Here is a 14,004-nt window from a genome sequence, read left to right as displayed (position 1 = left end):
GGTGGAGATTAAATTGGGCAGACCCCCAGAAGACCGGGTCAGTGGAGGACCAGTGATCAATAAGGGTCTGCCTTCTGTTCTCTGTTCAGGTCCCCGGTTACAACACAATCAATAACCCCCCCACTCGCCTCAAGTGGGACCCCCCTCAGCATCAGACACAGCCCCCCTACCCCCTACCCCCCATCACCTACACCTCAACCAAATAACAGAACATTTCAATACAAACAGTTCAGTCACTGGAAGCCAGGATCTTGTAACCATCTCAGCAGAGTAATACAATTTTACCAAATGCCAAATAAATGTAAAACCAGACGCCATAAACGCAGAAAGGTGCATCTAGGCGGAGCAGCCCCAGTGCAGAGCTCTTTATCAGGAGGCTCCCAGGGCCGTACCTCTCTGCCGCTCTCCCTGCCTCCAGCGCAGGGCGGCAGGGCAGGGCTGCCAGGGCTGCCAGGCCTCTGCCCAAGTGACCTCTCTCTGGGACAGACTACGGCCCGCCGCCCCCTGGTAGTCACGGCAGTCCCTGAGAGACGTCTCCGAGCCGCGGAGTTCGCCGGTGAAGCCGGGCGTGTAGGAGGAGCTGAGCGGCGCTGCCCAGGCCGGCTCCGTGCACGGAGGACGGAGCAGGCCCGGGGGCTCCCAGGGGCCCTGGGCGGGGTACATGCAGTACTCCCCGCCCCCGGGGACCAGGTACCCCCCCGTGCTGGCGTGCAGCCCCCCGTACAGCTCTGCCAGGCAGGAGTTCATCACAGACATCCTCGAGGCGGAGTCAAAGAGTCAAAAATTAAAGTCCATCCGGTGGGGGAAAAAGTACCCAAAGATTCTGGAACCTGACTAGAAGATTACATTAACGTAGTAGGTGTGTTAAGGTTACACACTTATGGTTGCCCAAACATACGACAACAAATGAGTGTGCTCCTACGAAGGGTGTCCTCTCTGAGGAACCTTTTATCCACTGAATCCCGTCTGAATTAGGAAGCAGATTTATGACCGCACCAGCCTCTAATCTGATCTCCACCAATCAGGGAGGGCCCCACAGGGGGAGGAGTCTGCGATTAGTGAGAGACGCAGCACTGCTGATGCTGTCCAGGAACCACAAACTCAGGAATACAGGAACTGGGTTCTCGGTGTCCTGTTGGTCACATGATAGTTCCACTATATTTAACAGTGCTGCTGTTTACCTTTCTCATCGATTATCGAATATCTAAAATCTTTTGAGTTCAGTGATTATTTAGACAAAAGCGTTAATTACATACGATTTTCTGAAAGACTGGAAAGACGGATTCATTCAAATTGATTTGACAGTTACACAATATCTTTTTGAAATACGCGTTTCTGAATATTTCAGTTTGATATTGAATACACAAAAGATTTTATATAGGATGTCATGATGACACTTCAGTTTGTTAAGTTAGATTCTTACCTAACCTGCGTGAGGCCCTTAACACATAGAAATCACTCCTGAACCCAGCAAATGACGGAACCCCATCAGACACGTCCCATAGGACAACCCCGTCATCCTTCATCATAGTCTCAGACCTCCACTGAACTCCTGGGTTGGACTCTGGCTCCACTCCAGAGGAGAGAGGCTCACATGAGGGGCCGACCAGCTAGCCGAGCCCCAGGGGGACCCTCCACTCATAGTGACACTGGATGTGTATCACTCTATACAACTCAGGATACATTGTGGACGGGTTCAAATGTATAATGTCACAAACACCTGCTATATATGTATAACATATGTTCCAAAATGCTTTATTCCCATTAAGGATTAAGATGTCCAATTCAATCATAGCCATCAATCAATGGATGAAAAATTAATGAAATGGCCAAAAACAATAGATGATTCATTTCCAGCAGATCAGTGTAACTTTGAGATCAATAAGCTTTAGCTGTTGAGGGATGGGCAGTTGGAGGTCAATCGACTTGCCTAGAGGGGTTGATACTTTAATGAAGCAGTGATGTTGTCTTATCTTTGAATTTGTTAATGGATTTAGTATGAAGCATTTATATTATCTGTCAACGCTTTAATCTGTTTTATGCTCAGGAACCGTATGCCACTGTACTAACAGGGGTGCAGGAACTTGGAATGCCTCAAACATTTACTCGTTTGGTAAATGTACCGGATTCTACTATAATAAAAACTACTGAAATAGATTCATTTCCCACTCTAAATCCATTTATCTGGGAAAGAAAACGTTTTTGAAATCCAGCGGTGCCAAAAAGACAAGGTTTCAAAACAAACAAACCCAGGGTCACAAAGTCAAGTCTCTTTCCTTTCCTAATGGCAGCTTTATACACAGCTTGAGCCTTGACAACAAATCACAAAGCCATGTTTACAAATCCAAGTGTGTAACTTCAATAAGAGTCGCCCAGATCAACAGTGACCATACTCCTTGAGGAAGCTGTGGATGTGCAGCTTCTGACTTTGAAAGATGCTGAATACCTTTTCCATTCATTCAATACTTAAGCTCCTCTGAAGGAGCTCTGATGAGAAAGACGCTCAGTGACATGATGTGTTAAGAAGTGTTCAACTGCAAGCTATTAGTTAAAAATGCATAAAATAAAGACAAAAGAAAAACACACAGACACATTGCACACACACAACACAGTTCACGACACACACACACGCATTTTTTTGTTTTGTTGAATCAGCCAATTTACAAAGTCCCTTCAAGCACGATAACAAAATGGCTGAATGAATATTCTACAAGCGTTGACACTCTAAATAATAATTCCAGCCTACTCTACTCTGGAGAGGGCACGGCATGAAATTAAATGTGCACGATGTTCTGCTGCACTTCCTGCTCTTCCGTACATAAATGGACCTCTGCCACTTCCCTCACAGCAGTCTGTTGAACCAATACCCCCCCTCACGCATTGACTGTTTGGTGCTGGGCTTTAGGAACCGTTTGTGGATACACGGACCACAGAGGCCCTGAACACTGGACTGGAGCCGGTGGGCCCCAAGGGCCCGGGGGTACCGTAGGAGGACATGTCCCCAGAACACCTCCTCCCCAGCTCAGAGTACAACAGCACCCTCCATAGGATTGAGACGGGCAGTAGTGTCGACTGTCCCCTGACCGAGGTGCTCCGATGCAGGGTCAGACCTTTGTTGTGCTACAAGCAGGACCTCTGACTGAAGCGCCTTCATGGCCTGCTGCTCTTCTTCTAACACTACCGACGGTGTGGGAGAGAAGGCGCAGTGTGAAGGCCGTCATGTTTTTAATAAACATCCGCTTAACTCATCATACTTACCCCTTGACCCCTTGACTAGACCCCCTAATCCTGTTGGTCCTTAGCTTGCGGGGCGGCCATGGCCATCCCCAGAGGGGGTCGATGGCCGGGGCGGCCATGGCCATCCCCAGAGGGGGTCGATGGCCAGGCCAGGCCGGCCCCGTCCGGGGCAGGAAGGGGACTGGCCAGGGGGAGATGGCTCAGGCGGAGCCACAGGGCCCTCCATGAAGTGATGGCTGCCCTGAGGCTGTGGTGTCTGGGGGGCGGGGGGCCTGGTTTAAGGACCTGGGACTGGTTTTGGTTTGGGGACCTGGGAGGGACTGGTTTTGGTTTGGGGACCTGGGACAGGTTTTGGTTTGGGCGCCTGGGACTGGTTTTGGTTTGGGCGCCTCGGACTGGTTTTGGTTTGGGGACCTTTGTTTTCTGGTCCTTGTTCTCATGATGTTCTGTTTCTACCAATACTGGATTATCGTCTTGTCCAATAACACCGAAGCCGTGTTCAATTCATAAACATAAAGAAGGCTCTATGGCATTATGTTGAGGTTCTAATGTGCGCAGGACAAGTCATAATGCATCAAATACATCGATCTCTATTAAACTTCTCCCGAGCTAAATGAGTAGACAGCAGAACCACCAGCTCTGAAACATCAGCTGAAGAAGAAGGCGAGGGGAGAATAATGTGTGTGTGATGCATAAAAACGGATCCCGTCAGATTTCCACAAGGGGCGAGCCCTGTAATCATGTGACCTTCCACCCCCCCCCCCCCCCCCCCCCACACACATGAGACCCAGACCCCAAGCAAGGGGAGACATTACCGTTCTGAATGGCCTCATCGGTCCAGCAGGGGGAACTTTTGTCTCCTGGCTCTGAAATATAGAAGCACTTATAAATAATGCAGAACAACAACAGAGCAGATCAGGAGAAAGACGCAGACTGCTTTTCTCTGTTGGTACTCCGTTTTAACTCAAATTGAACCAAAGCTAAATTACTATTCAGAACATCATCAGTATTGTTCTGTGTGTGTTCCTGGTGTGGGCCTACTGTTGAGCTAAGGTGAGGTAAGGTAAGGGCATGATGGGTGGTGGAGAAGGGAGCCATCAAAGGGGATATTAAAGGCCAAAACACAATATCTACGGCTGAAATACATACTGTTCAGCACTGCTAGTGCTGTCATCAAATCTAATCCAATTCATTTTATAGAAATTTGATCATTCAGAAAAAAACGGATAAAGATTTCAAGCATCTTTGACTTTATAGTTTTCTTTCTTGAATCATAATTTCCTTCTTTTGAATTGAGGTGAATCGTAATTTCAGTACACAACTGGAAACCATAATGTAATACAAATGAATACAATTGTTTGTATGCATGATGATTCTTATTCTCTTATTCTCTTAGTAGTGTGTGTGTGTGTGTGTGTGTGTGTGTGTGTGTGTGTGTGTGTGTGTGTGTGTGTGTGTGTGTGTGTGTGTGTGTGTGTGTGTGTGTGTGTGTGTGTGTGGTACTACCAAAGGTAACCCTGATGGGGGGCCGACGGAGAAAGATGTGGGAGACCCCTGTTCTAAATGGTCACTGTCATGTGTGTGTGTTCCCTCCGAATGTAGACAATTAGTCAATTTTACTCTGCTTGTGTTTCACGTGGCCTGCTGCTGTTGTGATCACCTGACATGCTGCTGGGCTTCAAGGCAAAACCTTCATCCTCAGAGCGGCCACAGACATCTGGATCGCTGCCTGAGGACAGACGGACACAGACGGACGGATCAATGAGAGTTAACACCATCATTGTGGTTCCATGGGTAGTTACATCTGTCATGCGTACATTTAAATATCCAAACAGGTAGGCTACCATTAATTGTGATGTAATTTTTTTTTTCCACATACAAAGGCTGTTTACACTTTCGGCGATATGCGATCCCCACTTTATTGTTATTGTTTTTATCCCAGCGAAGACTGTCACGTTGAATATCTTTTAGGTTTTGAAGGTTTCCGGATCATGTTGTCCTCATTTGCCCCCATCTCCTTTTCCCTTTTGGGGCTGTGCCATCTAGTGGTCGCACGTTGTTCTTCACTCCACATACGGGGCTTTAGCAGTCCAAATCGACATCTCCAAGACGACTGAGGCTGGGGATATATTTAAAAGCCTGCATCCGTTTTTTTTTTTCCCCCCATAAATTCTCTTGTTAAACTCAGTCATGATAATTGCGTCCAAATATTCAAGCTTGTAGCTTAACATCCGTCTGCTTCTCGTCTCTCTCCGAGGTGTTCAGTTACAGAGCGCATTCTGAACCAATGATTCACTATTGGAGGGGGATCTACAGAAGGTAGCAAGATGTAAAGTTGTCTTTACCCAGCAACAAGTTGCACATGCGTGTGCATGTGTGTGCATGCGTGTGCATGTTTGTGTGCGTGTGCATGCACGTGCATGTGTGTGCACATGCACGTGCATGTGCATGTTTGTGTGCGTGTGCATGCACGTGCATGTGTGTGCACATGCACGTGTGCGTATGTGTCCGTGTGTTTGTGTGTGTGTGAAAGCATTCCTACAGCCCTGCATCAACACAACAGCTCGGTTCACGCTGTGAATAGTGATCCAGTGGGAAAGAATGCTGGAGCACAGCTGGACTCAGCACATTTACTGTCCAGAGAAACGGAGGATAAGTCAACATATCAAGTCCTCAGCAGTATGTCGTACAAGAGGACAGCATGTTCCTGCTTTATAGGAGGGCTGCAAAACGTGCTGTTGGGCAGAGAAATATGACAGAGAGGAGAAGAAAGAACAACATGTGTGTGTCTCTGTGAGTTTGTGCGTGAGTGTATGTACGTGTGTATGTGCGTGCGATTGTGGACGCGCGTGTAAGTGTGTGTTTGCGTGAGTATGGGCGTGGGAGTGTATATGCGTGGGAGTGTGCGTGCGTGTGAGTGAGGTTTGTCCTGAGTACGAGTGTATGTGCGTGCGCGTAGACGTGCGCGTGAGTGTGTTTTTCTCAGAGTGTGAGTATGTATATGCGTACGAGCGTGTGTATGGGCGTGTGAGTGGGTATGTGCGTGTGCCTGCAAGTGTGTAGATGATTGTGAGTGTGTATGTGCATGTGCGTGAGAGTGTGTATGTGGTGAGCTGCACATTATCCTCGTGTACACAAACCCAGCCCCCGACTCCTCCCCAGCTCTCTGCCGCTCCTCAGCCCGTGTTGTGTGTCAACCCCGTGTAGTGGGGCTGGCCCGAGGCCTGCGTCGCCCCCCACGGCGCAGAGCATAAGTAATGAGCAATACCTGACGGCAAACACAAACACACTGCCTCTGATCACCACCCAGGTGTGTGTGGGGCGGGGGGAGGGCACAACCTCAAAGCCATCGCAAAACCTTCTATGGCAGCTCGCCCCTGGAGAGCACTCTGTGTTCCCGATAAGCAGCTGGGGCGACCCTGGCCCTGGCCTCGTACAAACGGCCTTCAACACGCAGACAGGCCCTGGTTCCATCTGGGAGGAGACAGACAGACCTGCGCCCGCGTTAGCTGTGCTGGATGAACCCCTTCCCAGGGCAGCCCAACCAGTGGGGTCCTCTGGTCCAAACCAACAGTAAGCTAAGTGAGCGGCTCGTCTCAAACGCTGGAACGTCACCGCTGATGAGACACGTTCACTCAGAAGGGGCAGAGCACCGCACCGCCTCAAGCAGAGCGGCAAGGCACGCAGTCCTACTGCTAGCACTGTGTGCGGGCGTGCGTGCGTGCGTGCGCTACTGGCAGAGGGACAATCATGTCCGATTAGTCTTCATAATCACATGCACATAACACCATTTACAAATGTGTCACGATGGGAGCTCTGACACCCAGAGGCAACGCATTCAGAAGCAGATAAGATAAGATAAGAAACATCAACATCAAGCAAGACTGAGGCAGAAGGCGCAAAACCAGCAGGCTAAAACAGGCAGCCCACTTAGAGAAAGCATCACAGTGCATACCTGCTGACCGAAATACGAGTCTACAAACCACGCTTGACCAGGAGGGGAGGGTTTACACACATATTCAGCAGTGCGGACACATTATAAATAACCACCTATCACCTATTGTCACATTTTAAATAAATTGCAAAACAAGCCACACACATATTACTTAAATAGCAGCAAGACAACTACAATATTGTGAACGTGTACGCTCTCTCTCACACACACACACACACACACACACACACACACACACACACACACACACACACACACACACACACACACACACACACACACACACACACACACACACACACACACACACACACACACACACACACACACTACTGTGTGTGTACTTTGTCACATTATGCTCTCTTTCTTTGATCTTTCTTCTGTTTGGGTCTCATTTGAACGATGATCATATGTGCTTCATCATTATTATATGTGATGTAGATATATATTTGGGCAGGATATTTGAGGATATATTACATGGATGTCAAAGGCCTTTGCCCTTGCACAGTCATGCCATGTTGTTGAGCCTGTGTGAAACCGGGTCCTTGGCCAGCGTCTAGCGGCCGCCTCTAGGAGGAGAACCACCTCGTCTCAGCCACGACTAGACATTATGGCTGCCCACCCGGAACGCCTGGACATCTAGTCTGAGAGGGACGTGTAGAGCGGCCTGGAGCGGAGAGGGGCGTGTAGAGCGGCCTGGAGCTGAGAGGGACGTGTAGAGCAGCTTAGCCTGCTGTGGTGTGCACTAAATAATCACACAATCATCTAAATTGCAGATTATGTAGTTTGTCCCTGTGTGTAGCGGGGGTCACCTGCCCAGGAGACTCCTCTATAGAGCCGATGGTCGGTCAGTATTTCTACACAAAAGGCTGCTAGTGCTAACCCTAAACCCCAGCCCAACAAAAGCCTAATCCACCTGGATACATCGGGCTCAATCCTTTCCCCAGGGACATAACACCAGCATGTTCATAAATGACTGGAGAGCACGCCCGTGTGCGCCCCAGAGACATGGGTGTACCGCACTCACACTGGAGAATTAAGAGATTAACACTGACTTGCTTAATTGGGGGTAAGTATCGCAGACATTTCTTTGGGCAACTTAGTGCAAGCAAACGGGTAGTCGCTGAGCTTTGCACTGTGTATTCGGTGATCTTTTTGGGAGACGTCTTGCAGTAGTCACCGTGTTTCCTTAGCACTCCTCCAAGCGGGCTGGCTGAGGTGAGACTGAAGAGTAAAACGATGCCCCCTTACTTCAATAACCGCATCCTGCTTGACAAAGCTCGACACAGAAACCCACGTGCATGCATCCAGGTCAACGTGTATCCATACTTTTTTTTTTGTCTTCATTTACTCTACCCTCTACTCTGATGCATTGTAGCTTTTGAGAATTATTATTTTTATCCTTTACAGATTCAAATTGCCAAGTCAGTGTGAGGTGAAGTTAATCGTTTTCCAGTGTTTTCATGACCTGCTCAACATTAACTTCGGCGTTGCAGATGCACACAATAAAAAAGGTTTACCAAACTGCAGCGGAGAAAAAAAACACTACTTCACAAGCACACCAATAGTTTGTTCACCCATTGTGTGACAGAAAGGTGTGCCTCTGCATAATTGAGCTTTAACCATGGATTTAAGTTAAGGTAAGGTGTAAATAAATGTTCTCACCAGAGTTTCATGGTTTGCGGTGGTAGCCCAATCATGACTCATGACTTAATGATTCAATATAATATGAATATTTGGACGCAATTATCATGACTGAGTTTAACAAGAGAATTTATGGATGATAAAAAAAACGGATGCAGTGACTGCACTGATTAAGAGCTAGTTCTGGAAGCCACAGACACATCATATATGTAATGTTACCCAGCATTGGCCAACGATGTAAATAACGCGTGGGTCTGCATCCACTACCACTCAGTCGTGGAGCTAAGGGCCAACGTGTCTCATAGAGATTTGCTATGCAAAGCTAACCCAAGGAGCAGATCCTGGCTGGTTGTTTAGCGCGGACAGTGCCCGGTTCACAAAAAACACGCAGGTACGCACACGCACACACACATGGACGCACACGCACTCACATGCACCCAGGTCCGCAAGCACGCACACCCGCACACAGGTACGGAAGAACACACACGGACGGCGCAAGGACGCACACCCACACAGAAGGCTCTGGATTAGAAGGCATTGCTCAAAGGTTTTGGAGATGTATTTGTATCCTCTAGGGGTCTCCCTGCCTGCTCTCCATGTGCTGCGGCCTTGAGCGGCGCAACTGAAACACGGCCTGCAGTCTGCAAGGGAGCTGCCTTTGAAAACACCCAAAAGGTTTGTGAGATTACAGAAACTATAAGGCATTTTAACTGAATGCTTCGGCACAACTTGAAAGATGGCAGGGCATCAAACAGATGGCGAGACATAAAAACGAAACTGGCTGAATGAAACGTATTCAATTCCATTGATTTCGTTGATCTAATAACAAAAAAGGCAAACACTTGAGGGAAATGAAGGTCCACATCTTCAGGGATAATATGATGGGAAACAAAATATGCATATTATATCATCTATAGAAAGGATCTTACTTTCATACTAATGAACGTTACAATATTTAATGGAGCATCATTTATGTAATGTGACAGTTTGGCCTTTCCCATTAAAGCCCCCTAATATTGAATTCAGGCCCTCAGCCATCTATATCGTTTGAAGTGTTGCAGCTAACTTTAACAGCTATTGCTTGAGTATAATTTCAGCTAGTCAGCTAGTGGTGAGAACATCTGTTCTTTGTTCATTGTGCCTTTGCATGTGTCAAAGTGGAGTCGAGTCCTATCCCTGCTCTCTTCTGCCCCATCAGAGCATCTCTTCCCTCATTGGTCCATCATGTCTGTCTATCCCAGGTGTGTGTTTCACACATCCCATCTTACCTACAGCAGCCTGTGTCCTCATGATCCCATTCTGTCATCACAACAGTTTTGGGGTGATAGAAGGGAAACAGATTTTGCATTGCACATCAGAAAACAGGCGTAGACAGGCACGCACAAGCACAGACATAGCACAGAGCATATGGCCCACAGACTGATCTCATGACAACGTAGGCCGCATTCCTTTTCAAGGACACAAACCTCATTGTGTGAAACATCCGAGACTAATTGACCATAATTGGAATTAGGGGTGTAACGGTACACAACAGTCACGGTTCGATACGTACCTCGGTTTTGAAGTCACGGTACGGTACGGTACAGGACGGTTCGGTTCATAGTTATGGTGAAAAAACTGATTGCTTCACAGAACGAACATAAGTTTAATTAGTAACGAATTAAACACAACAGTTTTAGCTGTCAGTATGAAACATACAAATAAAGTGTGTAACAAATATAAAAAAAATACTGCTGCAATTCTCCAATAACTAACATAAAATTAATGAAAAGTGTTCAAGGCCAGTGTTAAAGGCACCCAGTGCAACTTTCGAGGCTTAAAAATAAACATTCAATTTCTAGTCTTTTTTACACGTAGTAAGTTTCAATAACTCCATACCATTACATACCGACATTCAAGCAGCAAAGATGAGACGTCGTTGTGTGGTGAGAACTGATAGAAAATCGATAACAACAACAATGCCGCCATTTTCTTTATTTTTTGTAACCTACAATAAATAAAGCAGGCTTCCAGTCAATGGAAAAATGGCTTCTCCCCACCGGCGATTGTTGTTGTTTACGTTTTTCTATCAGTTCTCACCACACAGCGACGTCTCATCTTTGCTCCTTGAATGTCGATATGTAATGGTATGGAGTTATTGAAACTTACTACGTGTAAAAAAGACTAGAAATTGAATGTTTATTTTTCATTGAATGTTTACATAAAGTTGCACTGGGTGCCTTTAATGCTCAGTCTAGGCTCTTTAAGCTGGTATGTAAACAAAGAGTATGTAAACTTTAAGGGTTCAAAGAAAATATTCCTGCAGCTCTCTAAAGCTCTGAAGTTCTCATAAATATAAATATCAATCATTAAATAAAAGTGCAACTGCAGCCTTAACTTAAATTACAGTTTATGTATTTATAATCTATTGGTGTTTTCATTGCCTCTCGTAGGTCAGAGGCAATGAAAACACCAATAGACCTGGTGATGGCATTTGCCCGTTCTGAATTCCCAGACAGGTGTAGGGGTTGATTAAATAGTGTAGGGAGCTGGGTTTGAACGGTTTGAACAACTTTTTTTCATTTCGCAGCGGTGACAGTAACACCTGGATGGTGCTGTCACGTTAAAATTGTACCGGGGGCGAAAATTTTGTGCATGTTCGATGTGATTCCATTTGCATAGACGATCGCTGTTGAACAATGTCTGCACACAGCTTTCGACTTGTCCACTCGTCTTTCCCCATAGTGATAATTAACCTGGAATCCAAAGTTCTCCCACACTTGGGATTTAAATGACAGGGGGGCATCTTCAAGCTCCGGTTTTCTGTTGTCGCTCGCCATGCAGTTCGCTCTCAGTTCCCTAGTAGACATCAATCCACACACAGTCGCGATCGCGCACTGCTACTGCTACTGCTACTACGCGGCGTTCGCGCACGTGCGAGCCGAGCCTAATAAGACTAAACGGTCCGGGGGGAACTCCGACTTCAAGTTTTAAGTTCCGCAACGCAAAACAAGCCTTTACATTCGCCATATTAACGCTATGTACGCCACATTTACGGACCGCGGTACACCTCTGTAACCGCACCGCAGTGCCTGTACCGTGACGGTTCGGTTCAAATACGTGTACCGTTACACCCCTAATTGGAATAACAACGTTTCAAGAGTTCTCGAAAAATTACTAATAATTCCCTGGCTAACTTCCTCTTTCAAACAACCATAAGAGATGACAAAAGGTTTGGAGAACATTTAAAAAAAAGTTTCAGAACAAGGCAAGAAAAGGTCTTACTTTTGGCCAAGAGAGGCTGGACTTCACCCTCCACCAGAGAGGAGAGGAGAGGCTGAACCTCACCCTCCACCAGAGAGGAGAGGAGAGGCTGAACCTCACCCTCCACCAGAGAGGAGAGGAGAGGCTGAACCTCACCCTCCACCAGAGAGGAGAGGAGAGGCTGAACCTCACCCTCCACCAGAGAGGAGAGGAGGCTGAACCTCACCCTCCACCAGAGAGGAGAGGAGAGGCTGAACCTCACCCTCCACCAGAGAGGAGAGGAGAGGCTGAACCTCACCCTCCACCAGAGAGGAGAGGCTGAACCTCACCCTCCACCAGAGAGGAGAGGCTGAACCTCACCCTCCACCAGACAGGAGGCCGTGAGCGGTGCTGCTCTGCTAGGCCAAGACCAGTTACTTTGACAAGGAACCAGTCTACAAAGTCTTCCCTGCCCCCCCCCCCCCCCAGTCAGAGGAAGCAGCACCACATGCTACTCAGTCTCCTGATTGGTTATTCAATCAAACAACCAATCTTTTTTCACCTATTATTTACTTTCCGGATAGGGTTATTTTGATGTAACTACTGAATTAGCTAGCCTCGAAAGGAGGGATTCTTACCGGTTTTCTCTATGTTTATATATTTTCCCACTGGGACAAATAGACTTTGCTTCTTTGAGAGAGAGGATGTCATCAAAGGGGGCCAATGAGACCCATCAGAACCTTCTGGAGCTTGTGTTGTTGTTGTGTGAATCCTACTTCAGTAGAGACCTGCTCATTACTGCCCCCAAAGTGTCAGCCATCGTTTGAATCATTAACGCCTGACCTTTTTATTTGAGATTGGTTTGTACCCTCTTCCCAGGTTCTCCCCATTCGCCAGATGGACCACTGGGAACTGGGAACGGTTGGGAATCTGTCGGAACATTCCATATCCATCACGGATCCTGGCAAAGGGCTGTTATGTCTGTCATCCATAACTTGGCTCTTAAAGGGAGCATTGGTCCTGCTCCTAATCTGGATTTAAAGGAGCAAAGCTTCGAACAGTGCTTTGCAAGATAAGATGCAAATACAAATACAAATAGCCCTATATTGGTCAAACGCATGCCACTGCACGACCTGGCTGCTATTGGCCGTTCTGAGTTTCCTGAGCCCATGACTTGTAGTGAAGCCTGGACATCCATACAGCCCTGTTTCTGAACACTTCACAGCAACAAGATAGTGGACAGGTTTTCTTTCCATTAAAGGTAGGATACTTTCCATCTTAGACATGCAAGTGTCTGCCAAATTCAGATTTTTTTCAGACTTGGATCTTCGATCTAGTGTCATATACGGCAGTGTAATGCTCTTGCGCCTATTCTGGGTAATGTACGGTAACAAAGTGGAGATGTAGGGGGCTACGATCAGCGATTTAATCACAGATACGGACTGACATGACCAGATCGCACCAAAGGTGAGTTCTTTTTGAATAAATCAGTCACATTGCATGTGACTGTCAGAGGGGGAATGCAGGCCACACATGCCAGTCTCAGAGCAGCCTTTAGTGGTGGTGGTGGTGGTGAATGTCCCTTTAAGACCGGGTTAGTAGCCTTTAGTGGTCGTGGTGGTGACCGTCCCTTTTAGACAGGTTACAGCAGCCTTCAGTGTTCATGATAGTTTTTACCGGATGCACGAAACACGGAAGGGAGGGACGAGCTGGCTCTGTCTGTTTGGGATCTCGCTTCAAATACCAACAGAAGTGACGTCTACCAACATCGTTGATACAACCTTTAAGTGGTAGTGGTGGTGATCGTCCCTTTAAGACAGGGTTAGCAGCCTTCAGTGGTGGTGGTGGTGGTGGTGGTTGGGACCGTCCCTTTAAGACAGGATTAGCAGCCTTTCCTTTCCTTGATCAACATCATTACGTAACAGAATTGGGGAAAAGGCCTATTC

General features: G+C 47.2%; 1 protein-coding gene across 2 annotated transcripts in view; it reads right to left on the bottom strand.

Annotated features, from left to right (window-relative positions):
- The window catches only part of LOC130375930 (thyroid hormone receptor beta), a 57,516-nt gene that overhangs the window by 10,419 nt on the left and 33,093 nt on the right, over positions 1-14,004 (bottom strand). For both annotated transcript variants that reach the window (XM_056583095.1, XM_056583094.1), the window contains 2 exons: positions 4,898-4,966; positions 4,053-4,103 (listed from right to left, as the gene is read on the bottom strand). In XM_056583095.1, the coding sequence (XP_056439070.1) occupies positions 4,053-4,103; positions 4,898-4,904 (58 nt within the window). In that variant the 5' untranslated portion in view covers positions 4,905-4,966. The remainder of the gene's footprint in view (positions 1-4,052; positions 4,104-4,897; positions 4,967-14,004) is intronic.

The sequence above is a fragment of the Gadus chalcogrammus genome, chromosome 22 (genome assembly GCF_026213295.1).
Source record: "Gadus chalcogrammus isolate NIFS_2021 chromosome 22, NIFS_Gcha_1.0, whole genome shotgun sequence".
NCBI classification, from domain to species: domain Eukaryota; kingdom Metazoa; phylum Chordata; class Actinopteri; order Gadiformes; family Gadidae; genus Gadus; species Gadus chalcogrammus.
Note: the sequence above shows the minus strand (reverse complement) of the source record. Positions and strands in the feature narration are given on the sequence as shown.